Genomic DNA, 24,803 nt, shown 5'->3' on the forward strand with positions numbered 1-24,803 from the left:
TTATAAACTGGGTTTCCCCACAAGTGTTGAAGCCCTGGATTCATCCCATTCCCTTTAAGGCCTCTGGACAAATCTAATATCACATATAATATTGGTGTGAATATGATGTGTGGCAACTAAGCCTCAAGAGTGCCGTCTGGTATATTTTGGGGTTTTATAACTAAATAGACAGAGAAGTCAGCACCGGATTCCTGTTACAACAGCACTCTGGGATTATAAGAGAGAAAACCTGTTTTTCATAAGACAAAAGAATCTTGAAACGTGTTGAAACGGAGCATATCAGAGCGGTTAATACACAGTTGGGTTTTCGTTCAATCGCATTTTTCACTCTGGCCAAAATGATCTCATGCCTGCTTTAAATTCCAGGATGACTCAAATGGTTTGCATCCAGCTGGATAAGCCATCAGATAGTCTCCTGGAAACCATGAAAGTACGGGCAGACTGCAGAATGAGGGCTGACACATCGACACTTAATGACGCCGCATCGACAGGCACAGAAAAGAGGAAAGAAGCACTTCAATATAGAGGACAAATGCACGTATACAAACTCAATCACCACACGATGACAAATAAGCAAGAGCACAGCACCTCAGACACTGCCTGTCATTTACATGCAAATGAGCTCACTGCTACTCCCACCAAGCAGCCCTCTATATTCTCCCCAAACCAAATAGAGCAAACTTCTGATCAGATCAGACAAGATATCACAGCGAGATGATTTGGGCCGACTACTGCAATCTTTCCTTGACAAACTAACACGTCAAATTACACACGACATGGTAATACATGACATCTCTGCCACTCACTGGACTGTCAGGGCACCGGCAGGAAATCTGCACATATTACTGTAAAGTGTATTATTACTGGAGTTTTCCTGGCATTGTAATGACACTGCCTTTAGACACTGAGTACCTGTCAAGGGCAGGAGGAGCACATCATCTTCCTGATTTTCCTCTCTGCAGCAGTCGATGTCATTGACTTCAGCACGCAGCAGTGCATGAGAGTGCTGTTTCCTTTGAGTGACATGAGTATTTCTATGTGTGCGCGTGTGCGTGTGTATCTTTGCAAGCTCAGCAGTCATTGACTTGACAAAAGGCTTCTGAATATTAACCCGTTCCCACCCCCATCTGCCAGTCTAAAATGCATACAATTACATGTTTGTCCAAGGACAGAATTACATACATGACTATACCCACAGTAAACAAAACAGACAGACAGACAAACAGATATACATATAAATCCATATATAGACGTACACATACATACATACATACATACAGAGCTGAAACAATTAGTTGATCCTCAGATAATTAATTAGCCTAAAGCTAATTACAGCATCATGTTCACCACCTAAGTTTAGCTTGTTGGCACGCAAATTAGCATTAAACACAAAGAACAGCTGAGGCTCACACCTGAGTTGACTCACTTCTATTGTTTTGCAGCCGCAGCAAAGCTGGCAAGATTTTAATTGTGTTCGCTTCATGTGTATCTTATATGACGACTTCGAGCCGGTTGCCTGCATAAATGGCCCCATGTTTTTGAGTTTGAACGAAGTGGGTTTAATGACGCCTTACAATTCACTGGTTCCATCACACAATACAGCAGTGGTTATTGCAGACGCAACTGGCGGAGATCTGATGGAGTGCACCGTTTTGGCAATGTGGTCTCTATTGATTCCATTTGATGATGTTTTGGGTTCTCCTGACATGTGTATGAGGGATAGAGGGAGGGGGTTGTGCCTGAAATCTATAACGAGTCTCTGTAATTTGGATGCTGGAGGTTGTAACTGGTGGTTGCTAGGGCTACCTGCTCATGGTATCTGCCCTCATTAGTTATGAGTCCAATTATTTTTGTGTATGCTTCACCTTTGACCACCAAAATCAAATCAGTTCATCCTTGAGTCCAGGTGGAGGTTTGTGACCATTTTGAAGAAATTCCCTCGATATTGGGTCAAAAAGAAAGGGTGAAACAGACGTACGGTAAACACGAAAACATAATGTCTCTGGCCACAGCTGTCGCAAAGGTCATAATAAAGAAGCGTTACTGCTAGGAATGTTGTTCAGACAAATCAAAGCGATTTCAACATGTCACTTTCAGCCCTGAGAAATTGTGATGACCATTTACACTATATTCTGACATTTTACAGACAAAATTACAGATAATGTCTCACTTGAAGATTGTAACTCTCAGCTCGGGTCAACGGCGCCAATGAGAGTGTGTTGAATGCAAGGGCTAGCGCAGCAGAAGTGCTGAGGAAAAACACCCTGTTAACTTAATGGGTGACCTTTAGGGTCTTCTCCCTCTTGTGTGTCCCCCCTCTGTTAAGTGTGTGTATGTCTTCTTTTTTACTGTTTTTTTTTAAATAATTTATTTTCTCTATATTATTATTATGATTATATTGTTTTTTGTTCGGTACGTGTTGTTTATTTGCCTAGATTTCCCTACTTGTGCTTCATTGTTGTCATGGTTGGCAATACATTTTTTTTTTTTTATGTTTGTTTTGACTGTTATATAAAAATGGAAAATAAAAAATTTGATCACAAAAAAAAAAAGATTGTAACTCTAGATAGGTCATATATAAATCAAAATCTTTTCACAGCATTTAACACTTTTCTCATGCTTGCCAAAACATGACTCATCAGTAGAAAAAACACTGTTCTACTTTGCACCTTGATTTAGACCAATTTGAGCCTTCACAGGTTCAGATCTTTGTGCATGCTTCCTGTAAAAGCCTGCTTCCTGTGGTTGGTTGCTGTGGTATGCAAACACAGTATGCAAGGAGGGGAGATACAGTAATTATAAATAATGATGGCTGATAACTCATACCGAGTGCAAAACGTTGGCCGCCTTGTCACCCAATCGTCAGTGAATGTTGAGCACGGTGACACACTCGGTTGCGAGCAGAATGCAGATGAGCCATATGTCTGAGAACTGGCAAGAAACTGACCTGAAATCTGCTCTCAATTTCTACTCTGGGACCATATGTTGAGTAATTGAAGTGCAATAGCACTGAGTCAACGCATTTGGTCGTTTCTTTTGTGAACTGACCGAAAAAAGCCGCCCATCTCCACATCACAGTATTTAAATTAGCACTCTGACATCATTAGGGATTACTCCAACATGCTTCCAGCAGAACTTCCACTATCTCACTTTAAGGATTTTTACCACTTTATATATATATATAATGCCAGTCAGTATGTGTTTAGTTTAAGTAGCTGTGACAGGGTGTGATAAGACACGCCAAGTTAAAAACCCTTATCTGGCCTACACGCTGAATCCCATCTGCCTCGCTCCTCACTCTGACACATAATGCTGCTTATTAGTCCCTCTGGGTGGATAACATTTTCATTTAAATGGAGGGAAAAAAGCAGGAAGTAAAGACGGGGTGAAAACACATTAGGATGGAGAGTGCATTCTATAAAAAGGAAAATATTAGTGTGCTCGCTTTAGGCTGAAAACGTGTGAGGAGGAGAGAAAAAAATTATAGCAATTGAAATTTCAATTTCAAGTCAGGCAGTTGAATTGTCACTTTGTATGTCAGAGCTGAAAGTTGAAGAGTACTGAAAGCCGTTTGACTTTCCTTTAAAGAGTAAGAGATGAAGAAAGTTGAAATGTCAGTTGAACTGAACTCGGCTGAAATTTGTATGTAAAATTTCAGCTGAGGTTGAAGCGCCAGATAACAAGTGCACTGCAAATAGTCAAAGTGTCAAATGGTGCATAATGAGTGTGTCAGTTGGAATATTTGAGCTTTCAATTGAAATAGTAAGAAATAGTGTCAAAGATAGTGGGACAGGAGATGGAAAAGTGATGGGGGGGAAGCCTGGGAAGATGTATGTCACACAATGTTTAGGGAATTTTGGGGAAATAGGGAACAGAAGAAGAGGTGGAAAGTAAGGAAGTATGGAGATAAGATGAAAGGACATAAAAAGAGACATAGGCAGTAAGGGGAAATGCTGGGGAGCAGACTGATCCCCTCTCTGGACCGGCTGGTCAGACCCAGTAGACAGATAAATGACACCCTGTCACCATTACAATGCTCCATCCCCCCCCCCCCCCCCCCCCCTTATCTAGACAGGTCATCCATCAACCCGCAGACCCCGCCCTTGCTCTACACACACACACACACTTATTTTGCCTATTACTTGTTATTAAAGTAAATGAGGCGATGCTGCACCTGGTACACATGAGGAGGGAGCGAGTACCCCCTTGTCCCCCGCTCTTCTTTTGCACTCCATCCTCTCCTCCCCTCCCAGCTCCTACCATCTGCTCTCCATTTCCAACGTCCTTGTCACCTTCCTGACTGAGGAACTATCAAGGTGCGGCCACATAGAGAATTGATGGCACATCAAGTATTGCTGGGGAAAGCCACCTTTACTTTACAAAACTGTACGTAAACACTGTGCATACAATGTGCACTACACATACACCTTTAACTCTCTAGAATCAATCGCTGCCATGCATCCTGTGGCACTACTCTTGGGATATTAAGCATCTTTAGGCTCATACAAAGTGCAAGTGTTGGGCATTATAAGTTTTGAAACAATTTATTTCGACAGTGCGATATGAAAAAGAAAACCCAGAAGATGTCACAAGAGAAATCAGTTTTGAAACGTGTCATTTGAGGGGTTAAGGGTCACGAGTCATAAAGGTTCTTGAATGCATGGCTTATTGTGATTCCTTATGAGGCTGGTCTCTCACAGCTCACTTATAACACATCCATCCACGCACATCCAGGCAACAGGGGGGGTTCAGTCAACCATCCCGGCACTGCGGGCTGAGACCCCGGGCGAGGTGTCATCAGCGTGGCCGGAGGACTAACCACGTAAACACAAGCAGTACGACACACAGGCACATTAATTCATGCACATGTTCCGCGGTGTCACCATGTATTTCCGATACAACAGAACTTCAACGCACTACTACTTTAATATAAACAAGAGGCGAAGAACTGAAAGTGAACCGCGCGGCAAAGAGGGACTTGTTTTTTTTAATGTCTAAAACCGACGGGTCCAGACCTGGACGGAAGAAACCCCGGCGCTCCGCTGCGTTCCAGCCGGCAACTACACACAAACCCGGGGCTCCAATAATCCTGCCGTCAGCGCATCCGGTGTAAACAGAGAAACACTCACCCAACTCGTCTCCAAGCGACACTTTTCTCTGAGGCTTTCTCGGCGAGTGAAGGAAACCCGAAGCCTCTCCTCTTCTCCGCTGACGACAGCGACTTTATTCCAGAGCTCTTACTTGTGTTTCGGCGACGTAGCGACGGTTTTCTTTGTTGCAGCGAACTGCCGCTCGAGGCAGCCAGATGCCGAGTGTCCATTTACTCCGCAGAACGAGCGCTGATTGGTCGGTCGCTTCAACCACAACACGGTATTCTGCTCTGACGCTATTGGCTCAGGTACCGATGGTGCATTCAATGACTGCGCGTAAATCTACGCACAACAACTTATAGAGCTGGACAAATGGAGAAATACCGTAATACCACGTAACTACTACTGCTATTACAGCCGCTGCAAATAACAACAACAACAACAACAACAACAATAATAATAATAATAATAATTGATGTTTATGTTTATGTTGGATGTCTGTTTTTCAAGAAATGTAATCTATGGTGTTTTCATTTCAATTTGTTTTTAATTGTCAATACTTTGACATTGATTTTTCAGCACTGAGACGTGAACAGACACTTCCGCTGATTTGGTTTCTCATTCTTTTATAAAAAATCATCCGCTTTTCTTGACCATTTCAACACCCTAGGGCACGTTCACTCAGCACTTAAACAGTAATTACTACTTAGATACATAGCCACGTGATCAATAGACTAATCTGCGAGGAAAATAGTGGAAGGCTGATTGATTTTGCTTGTGCTTAAAAAATTATGGAGAAAAAAATACTAAAAGCGGCACTACAAAATCAATACAAACACATGTCACATCGTCATTTTTTAATATAAGTCACTAAGCCCAACCAAGCCATGTATGATGATGGATAATTTCATTCTCCATCTACCCATATAATATTCATTGATTCATTCTGCTGTAGGTTACACGTGCATTAGAGATAACTAATTATAAATCAATGCCTTTACTGGTTTTTAAGCATGAAAATGACCATTAAGACACGCAACAAGTGCGTGCCACTCATAGAAGAATCTACCTCACTTTTTGACAACGACTTGTGTTAATTATGACTGATTTATAATTGCAATTTAGGGAGCGAATTCAGTAAATTGAAATTGTGCACTCGTCAGATGTCTCGGAAGCTATATGGCGCCCCCTGGTGGTGATAACAGGTGAACACGGTTTGTGGACTTTCTCCCATCCATTCACTTCATACATCCCTATACATATAGGTGTGGACATTTGTTACATGGTAACACACACTTTTTTCATTTGATGACTTAAACTTAATATTAGAAAAAAAACCAAGAAACTAGAGCAATTGAACATCTTCATTAAAATGAGACTAATATAGTAGTTGCAACTTGATTTTTATTTACTTTTGTGGTTAAAAACAAACAAACAAACAAACAAAAAAAATACATCAACAATTAATCTGGCAAAAAAAAAACAATCTTCCAGGTTTCATTCAACCCTGCTTGAGGCTACATCCTGTCCAAGCATACAAGAGAAAGATATCGAGTTGCATACAGACACTGAAATGAGTCACAAAATAAAGTGAAATGTTTGCACTGCGTGTCCAGTTGTCTGTTCTTTTCACATTTTGGTAACTTGACCTCAAATATTACTGCAATGGCGCCAAAAACAAAGACAAAAGCTATTAGTGTTTTACAGGAAAATATAGATGTTAAAATGAGTCAGCAATTTTCCTTTTCCAGCACCGACAGCAACTATGGGCTAGAAAAATAGTAATTGGAAATCAATAACTGTTACTACGCAGAGCTGTTTGAAATTATACTGCAACAAGGATGGGCAATGAGAGCATTCAAGAACATCACGCGTGAACGCACTAGACTTTCTGTAATTAGTGAAATAAGCACAACACTTTTGATAATGAGTGAGCACTGAGACCACAGCCGTTGGATGAGAAGGGTTGTGGAGGAAGGCTTTTCTCTACTCATGTGTCTTTAAGCTTGTGTAAAAGAAAAATTGATAAGGTGCTTGGATACAATTTGAAACAAATGCATTTGTGCCAAATAATCTCAAAAGATAATTCTTACTGGATGCTATATGAACCGTTTGGAATGGCTGGTTTAAAAGGCCTAAATTCACTATTTTCAACAACAATAGTTTAGCTCAGCAATTTCTTCATTTTCAACAGTCCCAACTCTGTGCGTGGTGCAGAAAGATGATTCCAGTTATTGAACTCTGACATTAAAATACTTCCACCTTGATATTCGAAACATTTTGCAATGAGAACCTTAAAATCTGACAGAAAGTCATGAACGATGTAAACATTGCCAAAAACAGAAACATCTGAACTTTGCAAGATGGAACACGTTTTATGAACACGGTAAAATGATGATCCAACACTCCGGCACAAATACTTTCAGTGTTTTTCCTGCAGCATTCGCTAGCTTTAGTGTTGGCACAAATGTTTGCATGAAAGCGCACGGCAACATACAAATACATGTTAACTCACAGTTTATACTGGAAGAAAAGAAATCAGTCAAGCAATATCGATATTCATGTCAACAGTCAATATCAAACGAGGTTAAATTGCACAAAAAAGGAAACAAATTGCAAATGCAAACTACAGCATGATCATACATGGGCCTAAGAATGAAACAACAATAAATGATATGCATATTCTGCATCTATATTATATACACACATTTGGACATCCTTCACAACTACTGAGAACTCTAAACTGTACAATATATCTGCTATAAGAACAGCGCAAAATACCATTTTGATATACAGTAATACTTGTTTTTTTCTTTTACAATGTACAAGTTCAAACTGTCCACACAATAAAATGCAAAGCACAAACCTTAAAGGCCACAAAAGTGCATGTTATCAGGTCAGTTGGAAGCCACTGGAAGGAAGGGCTGGCATGAGAGCGGGAATGGAAGCTGCCGGTATCGTACAGGAGCTTTTCCACACTCCCAGCCGGGGCGTCTCGCAAGATTAATAGTTAGTGGAGGGAAATCATGGAGTAGATATTAATTGTACATGCAGGCATACGTGAGGCACAAACACACATTCTAACATAGTTAGATCATGGTAAGTGTGACACACACACACACACACACACACACACACACACACACACACACACACACACACACACACACACACACACACACACACACACACACACACACACACACACACACACACACACACACACACACACACACACACAGGTGAAACTCTATCAACATTCTCCCACTCCAACATTTCCCCACACCGTCACAGTCACAGTCACATTAAATTCAAGTAGTGGCACACTCCAATTGTAGATACTTAAAAGTCTCGGTACCTTTTGGACAATCACACACTTCACATCTCAGAAAGGACATGTTGGTCTCGTGTTTTCACACGAGACGTTTAAAGTCCTGAGCAGTGAGCTGGTGCAGGCAGAAGCTGGCCTTGAACGCCAATCTTTTTTTTCAGTTTGAACAAAGAAAAACTGCTGACACAGAAGGTCAACTTCCCCCCAAAGCATGTCACCGCCAGAGTTACAGAGGAGCAAAACACTGAATGTCAGCTTTTCAACATACTCTTATTATAATCAAACGCTAGTTAACGAGGCATGTGTTCAGGTGACAGGCCGTCGCTAGCTCATTATTGTGTCTTCTTGCGTGTGGCCAGTTAGCTCACGGCTGTGTGTGAACCCCAGGCCACCAAAGGGAGTTTGACTGCAGTGCTCAGACGGGGAATGCTTGAAGCAACACTTAGTGCGTAGTGCAAAGACGGGTGGATCAGATCGCCTGATCACAGGATCGCCTGATCACAGATCACCTGATCACAGATCGTCTCATCACAGATCGTCATCTTTGTTTCAAATGTGTGTTCGAACGTTCCTTAACAACCAGTCTAAATGGTACAGCAGTCAAGCGAGACCAGTGCAGACAATTAGTGCTCTCCTGTCAAGTTGCCTCCAAGCATTCCCCGTTTACAAAATCATCTCTATCAAAGAGTGAAAACGCTTTTCACTCTTCACTGAATAGGAAGGACGCAAATTAAAACCATTTCTGTTAAGGCCACTGAATTGTGCTTAAATGTTTTCCTTCAGAGGTACCCTTAGTGTAACAGGTGCCAAGCTATTTCTGTGTCTCTACTGTCAGTGCCTCTTTTCTCATCCCACCCATATCAACTCTCCTGTGAACTGTAGCGCCCTCTATCTGCTCCACCATAGGGAACTGCAGGTGATGATGCTAATGTGGTAACAAGGGCTTATTTCTTCATATTCTGTCCATTCTCCTTATCTGGTCCAGTCGAGTATTTTTCAGTTTTCCTTTGGTCTTCATTCTGACATTTTGTCCACACTCTCCCTTCACCAAAGGGCTTCCTTCTCAGTTCATTCTCTAACTGTCTCCCTCTTTAAACCGGAAGGAGACACACCTGGCGGGGCTAACGGCCGAGCAGGTAGACCACCACTTCGTAGGTGCACATCATGATGGCGGTGTTGGGGATCTGTCTAACGAGGTGGGTGGTTAAGCCGCGGTACAGGGCCCGGTATCCCTCCTCCCTGGGTACGGTCAGCAGCGTTTGGAAGAAGGAGCGATACTTGCTGCCCTCCTCTCTTAGCCGTGTGCGGATCACCTCTATGACACAAGAGTAAAGGAAGAAAACCGTTATTTACATCACTGGCGACTATATGCTATACCATACTAATTGTCAGAAGTGCTTATGAGTGTTGTTGATTCTCCCTTGGAGCTAAATTCCCTACTTTTGATGAGGTTTGTTGACAACAAGAAACATGTACTACTGTAAGCCTTATGTTTTGGAATAAAATCGGTGAGACAAGTCAAATTACCGTGAGGGTAGGCGATGGAGGTGGCACAGGTCTTGGAGGTGGCTGCTGCGAGCATCATACCCACAAAGTCTGAGGCGTCTTTGACAGACTCCTCCTCGTCCATGCTGGCGTGGGCCTTAGATTCCAACAGTTTGCGTTTGATGCTTTCATAGATGACAAAATGAATAACAGTCTCAGAGATGCCAGCGTACGAGGCCGACATGCCCCTGTAGAAACCTCGCAGGCCGTCCATCTGGTACACCCGCCGCACGCACTCAAATGCGTTCATTCGCCGCTCACCTCGGGTTCTGTAATCATACAGAGACGTTTCATTTACTTCAAATAATAACTTTAATAATTTTTTAATCTTTATTATCTACTGTAGCTTCCAGACTAATGACATACAGGTCTGAGGTTCCTCACCTGGTTTCCAGCTGCAGACGGGTCTTGATCAGCCAGATGGGATTGGTGGCTGTGATGGCGGTGAACCCTGGGAATTTCAGAGGAGGACACAGGTTCAGTCAGACGCAGAGACATTAGGAAGAACACAATCTAATCAACTATATTAAATAGTCTACATACTGCACAAGGACAATGAGAAAGCACTTCACTAAACAGGATCAACTCACAGTTTTATTTGACTTTACTATGAGACATTTCAATACTCTCATAGAGAATTATTGTCTAGATGATTTTAAACAATGTCTATATTCATTCTCTTTTTTTTGGAAAACACATTAAATTCAGTTACACACAAAAAATGCATGCATTTTCATTTTTCACATATTGATCCTCTTCATGTGAAATGCTAAAGAGGTGTATGCAAACAACAGCTCTCTTCCTGAAGTCAAGCATCTGAACTAACGACAATCATTTGTCATCTTAAGAAAGTATCTAACTGAAAACACTGGGAAATGAGGCCAAGCAGCAAAGTCATTTTAGGCCTTTTGAGTGTGGCAGATCGTTATATTCTGCAGTCTGATTCGTTTCTTTGAAATTCTTATGAGAGCTCTTGCATTTTCGAATGAAAAAAAATCAAAAGTATCAACCTTTTTACGAGAAAATCTGCCGTTACACAACTTTAGGTCACAACAGAAGGTTTGACTCTTAGTTTGGACGTTCGAAAGTCCCTCTCATCGTTGGTTCAGCGATAAGAATGGACTCCCTTTATTAGTCAATGAGTGAAAATATTTATGTTAATTCTGTGACAATTAACAAAACCAGTAGTTAACTGGTTAGACACTACAGACAGGCTGTTGGCCTGATATTAGCACGACTAGCACAACGACAACAGCACAGAGACACCAAATGTCTGGAGGAGATTCTTCAAGTATTAAGCCGGACTAAAGTGAGAATGGTGCAGACTTTACTTCCTAATGTTAGTGTGCATCCTTGTTCTATATGTCCAGTTAGCTAAGTTTGGTACTGGGGTCACTCGATAATGAAAATGCATTCTTAATGCACTTGTGTGGTAGAGAATGTCCAGCAGAGGTGAGTGTGTGCTTGTTTGAGTTATTTATAACGGGATGAAGCTTTGAACTGCTTTGAGTGTGTTTTTGTTAAGTAGGAGCTCTATGAAATATACAGTAATATAAACGTCATATGTAGCTAACTAACGAGCACTTTGTGTCATTATGAAATGACACAAAATCTCTCTAAAAGTTACATACAAATGATGTCACGGAGAGAGATAGAATAAGGCCATTTGCAGAGCAACTAAGACGAGAGCAAGTCTAGACAGAGACCTGAGTCACATCTAGTGTATCAATACAGACACAGCCCTAGGTTAAGGCAACTGCGTGAAGAAGAGAGGAAGACACAGGTCTGTTGAAGAGAAGAGGAAGAAGAGGAAGAAGAAAATAAAGAGGGAAGTAGAAGGAAGTAGCGTCTATGGCGTGTACTCACGAGGGAGGGGCAAAGCTCCTCCAGCTCCTCCCCGCTGCAGCTAGTAGCCTGCAGATATGGGGGGCACAGATGGCGGGGGGGTCTCCCACCCAATCACGCAGGGGTGAAAGCTTTACAGTAAAGCCCTAAAATAGACACAGGCTTTTCTGTACCACAGTCACACACAAGCAGCAGTCACATCCACCCCCAACCCCACCAACCCCATACCAGCTAGTTCGAGGACAGACTGGAGGTGAAGGACTAACTTCTCCCCATCTTTTCCCCCCAAAATCCAAGCCCCTTTAATCCCCCTATAATTTACTCTTATACTTAAGAGCTAAACTGTTTTACATTTCTTGTACTTTCACTTTGCATTAAGCCCCACCCTTTACTCCATTTATCAACTGGAATAAAGAAAATGTTGACTGAACAGAAGCCAACCCAAAACCAAAGCTCCAGCTCCATCTCACCAGAGCGAGGTAAACACAAGCACAAATACAAAAAGGCAGAAAATTTGATTGAGGATGTACTCCTCATAATCATTGTGCCATTATCAGTTAATACTCTACATATTAGAGAAATAATCAAATCAAATGCTTACTGGAATAAGGTAGAAAGGTGGAAATGCTAACCTTGTCGATTGGTGTGACAGACTCTAAGCAGTGGACAATGGGGATGAGTCACTTTCATGAACCACTTATGAATATGAGACGACAAAAAGGATGAAGTGGTTGTTAATAGAACAGTTAGTAAATGAAGTGGAACAGCGAATGCAGCTCAACCAGTTCCAAATACCTCTCTGGCTCAAATCTCATTATGGGAATACATTTAAAAATAACATTAAAGTGTCCTTGAATGAGTGTCAGCCTGCTTCTATGTCGTTTCATCCACTTCACTGTCAGACTGAACAGTTTTCCAGTTACTGAAATGTTCAGTAAGTCTCAATATTTATTGTAAAAATAGAAAATGTCAAGCTCAAAGGCTAGTTTGAGTCCTTGTGTCTATGTTTTTCACTAAATTCTGTAATATAGGGAAAAAAAACAACTTCAGAAATATCTCTGGTATTCGGGGTGAAGTGAAAACCACTTGCATACTTGTCTGCTTTGTAATTTAGATAAGCCACGAAGAAGATACATTCAAAGCCCATATGGGCTAACTAGTCCTTAAATCCCTGTGAATAGCTGCATCTGCATAAGGCCATGCTGCTGCTTGTTTCCTATGACTCTTCTATAGAAACTGAATTCCTGCATGACCTACATTCAGAGTAAGCAAATATGCTTTTGATTAACTGCTGGAGGGGAAACCATGTCTGTGAAAAAAGTGGGACTTGCCTCCTTTCCCTTAAGCCGCTGAGGCGTTCTGTAACTCTGCTACTTCTCAGTGCTGACGAGATTGAATATGGAATGTGTGCACAAAGACAGAGACGATTACTGTGCAGTAGGAAAGTAGACATTTGTACCGTATAGTACAACTACACAGATATTTAATCCAAGGTACTACAGACAAACAAATACAAATGTGACAATGATGCAGAAATGATGCCTGCCAAGCGCAATAACCAAAAACTCCCTGACTCGTCTATATGTTGTGTTATTTTCAAACTGGTGTCGGCAACGTTGGGGTTAAACTGAAGGAAAACTCCCAGATACCGATTCACCTTGAAAAGAAATGACTGAGGCAGGAATGAGGTTGATGGATGATGACAAAAGTAAAAATGGAGGAAATCAATCACAACACTCTGTAGCAGTGACAAGGTTAGCATTTCTTTTGTGCTGACAACATAAAATCCACAGAAGCATGAGTCATTACTTTACCTTTACTATGCAGATGGAACAAGGCAACAGGCTAACAGGAGGGGGGGAGGTGTGTGTCAAGACTAAGCAATATCAAAACCTTATAATAAGAACCTGAAACTATAAACTGGCAGCAAACACACTGCCACAGGCAATGGTAATATCATTACAAATGAATAACCATTATGAACTTTCTAATATTCATAACAAATTACCATGGTTTTCATCATACCAGTGTAAAGAAATGGGATGCTACCTGACGTGTCCGCCCGAGTGCCAGGGGCCCCGGTTGACCTTTGGGGGCCGTGCTCTCTCCTCTATACACACAGAGCAAAGAAGGGGGCCCAGACCACACTGTTTAAGTAACAACTGGGATGTTAAACCATTTACAAAGTCCTCTGGAGAGGCCTCAAAATGAATGAATATAAAGTGGGAAAGGGGCAAGGAGGAAATAAAACAAATAACGAAGGACAAATGGGCTCGGAGAGGAGGAAAGCACAACCTAAACTTTGAGGACCAGGTTGTTTTCTTCTTTTTTTTCCTTAACAACCGACACGGACAACCGCACATTATAGCATGAAATTGTCTGGTCGTTTGTATTAAAGTCTGAGACTGCTGATATAAGGTATTGTCTGCTTAACTGTAGTTTAGGCTGGCAAGGTCACCATGAAGAGATAAGATACTGTGCTAGCTGGGTAGATGGCTGTGTTAACAGAAGGGAAATTCTCAGATAAAAGCTGGTGAGACTACGTAGCAGATGTGCTATGTGACAGGAATGGTACCGGGTGTTTTTTTAAAGGGATAAATGCATCTTTCATGGCTGGGTTTCACAGCAAACTAAGTGAGGCTGTTTCCATCACAATCCAGGTCAAGGTCAGATTGATCCTGAGAGTCTTAAATTGTGCTTTCGGATAAGCCCCCTGCTGTTTATATTTAATATTTCTATACATGAAACAACTGCGTAACACTAGCCCACTTATAACAAACATCTCTGGTTAGCTTTGGCATGCTTTAGGTATTTACAAGCTTTTAAATTTGTAAAAACAAAATCCCACCATGTATATGGAGAAGGGGGGGTAAAGGGGGTGAAGTGAAACTCTGGGATACTTCAAATAGTGAAAATGATGAAAAGATAAAAGTAAAATGAAATCTGTCAGATGAAAAACTGAACATTTTTTTTTACGTAAAACCCATCAGTGATTTACACTGCTCAGGCAGACTGACAGACAGACAAACAGGCAGAGATTACACTCGGCGACAGACAGTGACAAACAGACAGAAGGGAGGGGGGAGGAGCCATCATTACCTGCAAGCCCAGCCGACACCATGTGCACTTGGGTAGAGTCCTGCTCCAGCACGCCATTCAGCTTCTCCTTGGCTGTTGAATAGGCCGCAAAGTAGATTGCCCTGTTGGAAATAATCACGTGGAAAGAAATAAGACAGAGGTTAGTAAGATGTTAAAAACACTGGTTAAATTGACTAAGAAAGATACTACTACGACTTATGAGCAAACAGGGGGACACTGAAGAAAATAATGATGAGTATTCAGGAATTTAATTTAACTGCACTATAAAAGATGACACAAACACAAATAAACAGACAAATTGTATAATTGCAAAACTTATATGAAGAATAACATTAAGTTAACGGCATTAAATATGAAAATGTGCCTGAAATAAAATACTGCCAAAATTGTAAACGAGGGCAATAATCAAGCTAATATGTAGTCTAAATGCAAGTGACTCAAAGGAGTGTATCTGTGTGTGTGTGTGTGTGTGTGTGTGTGTGTGTGTGTGTGTGTGTGTGTGTGTGTGTGTGTGTGTGTGTGTGTGTGTACGATCTTAATCTAGCATGCTTTGGTAGCAGATTTATCTCCCATGATTCCAGTTGCTCCTCACTAAATAAAAATCACAGGATTTAGTCAACATTTCTGCTGAGTGGAATTAAACCAAATGGCCTCGACGCTCCGCTCTCCTTCTGAATGGAGAGCATGCATGCACAACATAATCAGATGAGAGATGAATTATGTGAGTAGGTTTGTGTGTTTGTGTGTGTGTGTGTGTGTGTGTGTGTGTGTGTGTGTGTGTGTGTGTGTGTGTGTGTGTGTGTTGCTAATGAACGCCAGCAGCAAGCCCCAGTGGACTGTAGCCTCATTAGAACCAAAAGACATTTTTTAAGCTTTCCATCGTCAGAGTGCTGTTTCCTAATTATAACGGAAGAGATTAACTCTGTAGCCCAGCAACCCAGACCTCCTTCTTGTTGAAAAATAATTTGTCAATTCATTCGATTCAAAAGTATTATATTGTTAAGCTTTTCCTCAATTACTTTACCTACATCTTACGCTGTAATGCATCTTGCAAAGTGGACTCTTCCGCTGTAAATCATGCAGACTTTGATCAAGTATGGTAATTTTGCCCAGATCTTCCTAGAAGAATCACTTAGTTTTATCTTCCTGCAGCCGAAGACCGAACTGATGAATGTGGCTGCTCAGAATAATCAGTAATGATTTAAAAGTTTTGCTTGTGAAAATAATAATAAAAGTATCCTGAATTGATGTGGCAGTAGAGCGAGAAAAATGGTGTCTTTTTATGACGCCCACAAATTCACAGGTACATGTGATGATATGCTGTATATTTCATGCTTCATAGCCTGGAATGATTTATCTAAATGTTGGTAGCACATAAAAAACATTTTGATAGGGAAAACTAGGCATTGGAATATTAGGCTAGAGGTTCATAGAAGATATAAGACAGCTGCAAATCGTATATGCTGCCATTGAGTTCATCAGGCTCACTTCTTATGCATCAATATCCTCCTATAGCACAGTTACTTATAGCCGTCATGACCAGGAAACAAGCTGCCACGTCCACAGCTGGACAACCAGCCGACAGGACTGACACACACAGTCACATACACATGACACGATCACCCAAGGGCAGTATTCACCCCTCAGAGCCTGAGCCAGACAGAGAGAGACAGCATAGAGAGTGCAGAATGAACCCACCGATTTAATGTAAAGAATAACACACATGGCAAAGAGGCAGAGAATGCATAGGGTGACTCAGATAGAGAGACAGAGACCACAACGAAGCGACGGGAAGAGGACAACAATGGCCGTGTCATGCTGCAGTAGCTCGGGAGAACTAGACAGGTCAGGGAGGGAAATAGGACACAAACACGACTCTCAATGTAGGAACTCAATCGTGACACTACACAACAACATCAACGGTCACATGACGAGAGAGTCACAGCTGGCCAGCGCCCGCTGTAGTTAATGTTTCATTCAGGGTTTGAGTGACTGACTTGAGGCTGTTATGCAACCCTAACCAGCCAAGCCAAGAGAAGGAACCAACTCATTTCCTGTAGGATTTGAAGGACAGATTTACATGGCATTTCTGGGGGTTTAAACTCAACGCATTACTGTATTTGTGGTCTAGTGTTATTGCTTTCAACATAAGCTCTGAATGAGCTGGATGTTTGAAAAATAAAACATGGGAGATTTAGCAGAAGCAGATGGATTCCTCAACAACAGTTTGATGTAACATATTAAATAAATATTTATTATATTATATTCTATATAAATATATTCTCTGGTACAGCTAGTGCAGATAACAGTGGTTCATTCTGAAGGTTTCTTATAAACATCAGAGATTGTGGTGACCTACTCTACTGTGTTGGTTATCAGATATGCAAGCACGGGTTGTTGTCTTTTCTCTTTTTTTGGCCTTATTCTGCACATTTTTGTAGGGCAGTCGTCAACCAAAGACTCGACTGAAATTCTACCTACTGTTCAAGCAATCAAAAAAAGAAAAAGAAAAAGGAGGTGGGCTGTCAAACGATTAAAAATTGTTTGTAGGGTAGGTGTGGGATAATCACGATTAATCACCCTTTTTTAATTTCCCTGAAAAGATTTGCCATTTTCTTAGTTTATTGTTGCGGGATCGGAAAGATAAATGACAGAAGGCATATATGCACCAGAATTTGAACTACCAACATATGGGGATGCACCGATACCTGCCACTTTTTTTCAAACCAAGAACTTAAACTTTCTGCTTTCCTGATGCAATCAGAGCAGAGTTTGCAGTAATAACCTGTTCAACAGTTCTGTCAGTTACACAGTAAAAATTAATGTTAAAGATAAAAAAGCTAAGAGACTCAGAGGAGAGCAGCTTGTCACTTAAAACAAAATCGCACTGGTCCGCCTTAAAAGGTCAGCCCACCTTAAGTGTTCGTAAACTGGAGCAGTCAGAGTTGTTGATAACTTTGGGGCTAACTCCCTTCACTTTAAATATCAGCTGGCTGCTTGTGTCTAGTTGTAGCATTTATTCACTCACAGATAAACTGAACACAGACTGAACTGCTACATTCAAGTTGTAACATTACTGATGACGTCATACTCACCGCCTCCCCTCCCTCCCTCCCCTCGTTACGTCAGAGACTTACTAGGGAGTCTAATTAGCTCACATACTGCAGCTGCTGGTAAATGAGGATTTAACCTGTTTGTGCATCAGGTTGTTGTCGCAGTTGGGCAGCTTATTAGGCTCAATGACGAGAGGTTAACGCCATGCTGCTGCAGTGAAATGGGGTGCGCTTGTATCTCGATTGCTGCATCTTTGAATTTTTATACTCAGGAACTTCCCATCCAAACAGCACTATGGGTTCATACCACAAACTAATCATCCTGCGTTTCATTTGGACAGCCCTTAAAAACTAAACTCTACCTGATAGCCTAGGCTAATTGTATAATTAAATAATAACAACAGAGAATAATAACTTTACGTGCTAAAGCAGCACAATTGTCAGGACTGAGGACTCAGACAAGGACAGAGACTCCCCGAGGTGCTGACAGCTACAGCTGTCCAGAGCACTCTCTTTCTCCCCTGCCTACAGCAGTGGGACAATCAAGGCTAAATGAACAGAAGAAATATATAACGGTGAAGTAACCCTTCATTAGAAAGCACCTGGCAAGGTGTGAGCACTCCATGTACCAAGGCTGCTATGCCACATGTTGTCCCCTCTCACTCTCTGCCCTTTCCAGTCTATCTGTACTGTCAATCTAATAGAGACACAATGGCCAAAAGGTAATCTTATAAAAAAGAAAAGATAAAGACATGAGAATGCGGTCAGACAAGAGACCAGTAGGTGTCATCTTTTTGTGGCGTTGCTTAAGAAACACGTAGGCAGCAGAAGATATGCACCACACCTAGAATACTATAGATAATACTGTACATACCTGGAAGGTGCCACACCCACAAGGTTGGGTCCCAGTCCTCTGAAGAGGGAACGAGGTCCCTCTCTCTCTAGAATTAACCTGCAGAGAGAGATGTGCATGTGTTAGCTTCTACTTCATAAACCAAACAAAAACAATGAGACGCTTTTCATCAATATTCTAAAGAAACTCTCAGCAAGAAAGCAGATAACCGAATAAAAAAATATCAAATTATTCCTTTAAGGTTTGGCAATTACAAACAATTCTGTGAGTTACACAAACAACAGTTATTTTTCTCACTATTGTATGTCAAACATTCTTTACATGCTGTATGATCACTGACAAATACAGATCACATTAATGTTTAAAGGGCACCGTCGGAAACAGACCTCTGTTCTGAGCAAGTGGACCCGTAAATTATAACTTTTTGGACAATTTGCCAGGAGCCGACACTCTATACGGTCTGATATTATACATAAGATCACTGTCAACATGCTGGGGGACCCAAAATAAATGAAGCATCAGATGTCCTTGCTCCGCTGGTGTTTACAGTGTTCTTATCATGGCGCTCACGTGTTCACGTGTCAGTTGTCAGCCAAGTTCAAAGATCTCATCGGCCTCTAAACTAGCCCAGAAACCTCATTTAAAACGTGGACTGCTTATGGTTGACCTTTATTCTTTTCCCAGTTTTCACTTAAACTGCGGTGCAATGTATTGGAAGGATATCCTGGGAAGAAATAAGAGCCTTTTGGGATTTATGAACTGGTCCTTTGGGTATCTTTCTTTTAGCAGCTATGTCCCAGTATTTGGTTCAGCTTGTGGGTTTGTGGCCTCTGCCTTCCTGGCTGTGAGATTTTGCAAACATTTGTTCTTAAAAGACTCAAAAATGATTTACAGTACACCGAATCTCCACAGAAGCAATTGCCCAAATTTACACACGGAGCTGAAAGTGATAAAACATCAATCATAAGCTAATATACCCTGCTCTAAAAGTCTGTGCCTCACTGCATGTTGACCCATTTTGACTTGGGTTTTTTTTCTCTTTTTTCCTTTGCTTGCCGTAGCGCTCTTCCCTCTTCTGTCCTGCTCCAGTCTGTATCGTGTAATGGTGGTGTACAGTTTCTGCTACTGGCTGTTTATCTCAAGGACTTGCTCGTTGAGCCGGAGAGGGTGGGGGAATTTTGAATGCTGTGTTTTCAAGCAGCGATGAACAATATTATATTATATTTTCAATGATATCAGTATTTCATTTTTAAATATCACAACACCCCATACATGAGAAGTGTGTCCAAGATTGCAGAATAATTAATGCGAGCATTTGACAGTGGAAAATTCCACACACTGCAGCTTCTGCATTATGCAATATGTTGAACACTGAGTGTCATGCACCGTGACAGACATGGACGTGGGTTGCCAGAGTACAAGAGCAGAGAACCATGGCTACGTTGTCCATTTACTTTAACACCATTAATCCCTCAGAGACCAACGTTAAATACGAGTTTCAGTGACTTTTCAGTTTCCAAATAAACACCTGAGCAATGTTGGATTCCCCTGTGACCTCACTTCCCATAATTCTGGTAACTTTCCACCGTCTTCCACTGAAGAACAATGACATATCATGTGATAAAAAGGGGAGGATTTATTGTGTATTTGTGTAGTCAAAACAGCCCCAAAGCTTTAATATCAAAAAGAGACTTTAAGAAATTATTAGGAAATTATTGTGTTCCTCAATGCCACTAATCAAATATCGATAATCCTGACATTGGACTTTTTATCTGACGCATTGCTACGGTGTCTTGGTTTTAGATTCTGATGATTTCTAAGAAAACAAACACAACTTGAAACCTACTGCACAGGGCAGGTTTAAAGCTATGGTCTACGATTTGAAACACACACACACACACACACATCCCTCCCCTCTGTGCTCCTTAATCCCTCCCCTCCGAGCTCATATCGTTCTCCCCTCGGAGCCTCCCACGAGAAGCTCACACCCCCTCCAGGCTAACGTCTCTGTCGAACAAATAAACAATACTGCAGAGACAGACATAGTCTCGACACTGTCTTATACAAAAACAAACTAACAGCAGCTTTCACAGTCATAAGGCAGCATCGGCATGAAAGTTATCCGTGTCACAACATCCACGATAAAAGACGAAAGATTACCTGTTCCAGGGCTCTCAAGTTTTTAACTTAGTTCAGAGTGAGATTTTGGCTGACCGTGCAATGCCTTCGTGTCGCGGCGAGTTTCGAGAGACGGGGCGCTCTCGAAAATCTCAAGGCGTGAGCAGGAGCAGGAGAGGGAGCGAGGATTGGATTGGAAAATTGATCCAATGGCTACTATTGGATCAATTTTGGCTCAATTGACAAATCTTTCAAATCGTAGACCATAGCTTTAAGGCTTAATACATTATCCAGAGTGATCTTTGGCAATTGTAAGTATTTGTTTACAATTATGTATCCATCTCCTGGATCATTCATGGTGTTGAGGCAACTAAGTATTCTCTAAAAGCACATTTGTTCCTAGTAAGAAGTGAAAAAGGACATAAGATAAAGAGTGATGCAGTTTCATTATTTTCAGAAGGATCATGTGATTGGTCATGTGTTTGTCTGTGAGTGAGTGTGCACATCTGTGTCTGTCCACTGCTATTCTCGCATTCTGCAGCAGCAAACTGCATAATGTTTTGGGTAGTCGGTTATGGCTGCATGCTCAAGGACCTCTCGTGGTTGGGGTGATTTACACTGTCTCACAACTGTTTGACATCAACTGCCAGCTTACTCCTCACACTTACAAACGCAATATTCTGGTAGCAATATTGTTGAAAATGTCATATTTATTTTCACAAAACTATCCAAAGATTTGCTTAGAGTCTCATTCCCTGTGCAAATCAAAACTATCCCTGGCATGGTTCCTTTTTTAAATGATCCCAAACTAATTTTAAAAGTTAGTACAATTATCATTTGGTGTAATTCTCCTTACTTGAGACAGTGCAGAGGCCCTGGTGGAGTGACACGGGCCACACTGGCTCCATTAACGGTGCTGAGTTGTACTTCAGAGATGTAGAGAGTGACTGAAGAGGACTGCAGCCTGGTCTTCACAACCTCCAGAGGACAAGTCAAAATTGCGCCCACTGTGCCGCCACATCTAGAAAGGAAGTTGAGAAGGTGTTGAGAATGAAAACGGGAAGAAACAAAACGAGATGGGGCAATAGATAAAAATAAACACTCTGCCGGGATCAGATTTAAAAATAATGATACAGAAATAACTTTGAAAGCATCACATATCTGGATAAACCGAATAGCCGAGTGTTCCGGGCACACACCACATGGTGCCCTAAGCAGCAAGTCCATAGTTTGACTTGCTTTGCTGCATGTCACACCCTTACTCTCTTTCTTCACATTTCACTTCACTTATCTCTCTCCACTATCAAATGAAGACTGATAAAATTCCCTCTTTAGCATGTTTTAAACACACGTATTAAAAAGCACTATATGAATACATTTACATAGTATTATCGTACTTGGTCCAAGTCACATTAATATTTGGCTAATCCCTTTGCCAGTTTTCTTTTTTTAAACCACCCTCTGATACTGATCTCCCCATTATTTGGCAGCTAGTAAGTTGTTATTCCTTAGCTAAAATTATCTAGGAGCAGGCACACATCAACACTCCATGGTTTGGTGGTGTTGTTTAGCTGGCTTAGCCGACTCATGCACAAGAGCACATCATGAATAAAAACATGACTGCATACTGAACTATGATCATGTTGCTTAAACTTCCATCGCTTGTTTACTTCCATCAGCAAGTAAACAAACTAAAGTCGACTCCACGTTAAATATAATTGCAATATACAGTAAATTTAATGTGTGTGGTATGAATTAGTACTTTATTCCAAGGCTGCCAGACATCAGCTCAAAACAATGTTCCGTCCCTGTGCCACACAAGCACATTCATCAATGATCTCTGCTTTCACCAAGGGCTTGGTGCTTTCCACAATAGGACTTCACAATCAAACTTGTTGACTGCCGTAGACTAAACGAATGCTCTACAGGTCGGGTTAAATGAAGACTCGCTGTAGCTCTACAGTGGTGAATAAAGACTTCTGGGCGCTTGGCAGTGGATTCCTCAAACATACAGTCTCTTTTGAGTAACACCAGCTATATTTACCTTTCAAAAGACTGACCTACATTCATGCTCACAGGCAGCGGTGACCCTTGCCCTACTTTCAGAGCTACGCTGTCTGCTGCATGTGTGTGTGTGTGTGTGTGTTTCATAGTGGCTGTGGGAGGAAGCGCTGAGGCCCTCCAGCTCACGTTTTCGTGGAAAGCAATACTGACTGCTCGTTCAAGATAGCAAATGTGTCTCATGTTCTTGTCTGATTCAAAATCCCTGATAACAAAAGAGTTGTGGAATGATGAGATTACCCTATTTGAATGTCAAACATTGGGAGCAGAGATGAAAGCAGAGGCAAAAGACCAGAGAGAAACTAAAAACAATAGATTAAAATAAGAACTTGAAATACTGGGACATCAAACTGACACGTTTAACGCCCATGTTGTAACGTTCTTTGTTGTTGGGCCTATCTGGAGAGTTGTGAATGAGAATCACTGCATAACTTTTTAAAATGGGACGGCTGTTGAAACAAAATCTTCATAACTTAATCAATGTTGTGGCCTCATTTAGTGGTTTACAACAGCAGAATGCCTTTTATCAGTATTTTACACCCCTACATCCCCTTGCGCCTACAGTTTGGACAGAAAACAGAAAAAATACTCTTTTTTTAGATTTTTTAGTTAGAAATATTATCAGATGGATGTTTGCAGGTTAATGCTGTCCTTTCAATCTGGGGGTCCTTCGAGGTGGACATGTGTTGGAACTCCTGAACACCCCTTAAGATACAAGAGTAGAACGTAATAGGAGTTGTGGTTTCAACAGTTAATGTTAATATCCATTAACAAAGAAACAAAACACATAGAATCTAACTTAAATTACTACATACACGGATATGTAACATTTCGTGTAATCTGATTCATTTCTCGGGATCTTAAAAGGTAAAATCGCCTGCTGCAGAACTTCATCAAGTTACCACAAGAGAGCAGCAGGGAACCCGGAAATACATTAGAATTCCCTTGTAAATAAAAGCTCAACTCTTGTCACCTGAATAAAAGAAGTATATAACTACTGAAAAAAATTACAATAAGGGTTTAAATATTCAGTTGTATGCCCAAATTCACACCTGCCCTAATACAGAACCTCCTTATGTCTCGTTTGTGTTACTGTTCAAATTGTTTTATTTTGACATTTCGACAGGAAGCTCTGTATCAACCGACTGTTATGACACTGACGTGCACACAGCTGACACATGCACGCGCTGCATATAGAGAGAGAAAAAAACAGCCCTCGTTGACTTAATTAAACAAGATAACCGAAATGACGTGTCGTGTTTGAATGCTAACGCTAGTCAGTATTCAGAAAACAACCCCGGTATCTGAATGAAACGTTGTAGTCCGACTTACCCTCCAGCGAACAAATGAACAAGTGTGTCCCTTTGGCTCATTATTTAGCACGCCCTGCCAAACAGCACACCTCGGGGCTGCGGCAGAGGGTCGAACACGGGCTTCGGTCGCGTCTCTTCCCGATGCTTCCTGCCTCCGAGGGGCTGCGAACGTCGATGGGCAAAGCGCCGTCGATGATGAACGAGCGGTGGGGCGAGTCTGCGGTGATTCAGACTGCAGTGGGCCGACAGAAAAGCCTCCTCCGTCGCTCTCAGCTTCCTCAAGCCCCCCTCACGCACAGATAGCTTCTTGTCTTCGTCTGGAAAAACACCGCGGAGCTGCGAACTCAACAGGCTAACTGCCGACAAATGAAATATCAGCGCTAACAGACGGTTTTAGTGCTCATCCGCGGGTTCGTCTCGATCCTCTCTCCTCTGCTTTCATCGCTGCAGCGAGAGGGAAGGAGGCAGAGCTCATAGTATTTACTGTACAATCAT

The 24,803-nt window shown here is 41.6% G+C and overlaps 2 protein-coding genes across 2 annotated transcripts in view; both read right to left on the reverse strand.

Moving 5' to 3' along the window:
• The window catches only part of LOC311012555 (SPRY domain-containing SOCS box protein 4-like), a 62,157-nt gene extending 56,892 nt beyond the window's left edge, over nt 1-5,265 (reverse strand). The window contains exon 1 of the mRNA XM_084008041.1: nt 5,130-5,265. The gene's annotated coding sequence lies outside the window, so the exon portion shown is untranslated. The remainder of the gene's footprint in view (nt 1-5,129) is intronic.
• A 1,209-nt stretch (nt 5,266-6,474) lies between these two features.
• Nucleotides 6,475-24,748, reverse strand: LOC311012554 (solute carrier family 25 member 36-A-like). Its single transcript, XM_084008040.1, has 7 exons — nt 24,328-24,748; nt 21,791-21,955; nt 18,838-18,915; nt 14,911-15,011; nt 10,351-10,417; nt 9,949-10,235; nt 6,475-9,736 (listed from the first exon to the last, which is right to left on the reverse strand). The coding sequence occupies exons 1-7, from the start codon at nt 24,366-24,368 to the stop codon at nt 9,543-9,545; spliced, it is 933 nt and encodes a 310-aa protein (XP_083864166.1). The 5' UTR covers nt 24,369-24,748; the 3' UTR covers nt 6,475-9,542.
• Nucleotides 24,749-24,803: the final 55 nt, after the last annotated feature.

This window comes from Eutrigla gurnardus (assembly GCF_963514095.1).
Source record: "Eutrigla gurnardus genome assembly, chromosome: 4".
Lineage (NCBI taxonomy): Eukaryota > Metazoa > Chordata > Actinopteri > Perciformes > Triglidae > Eutrigla > Eutrigla gurnardus.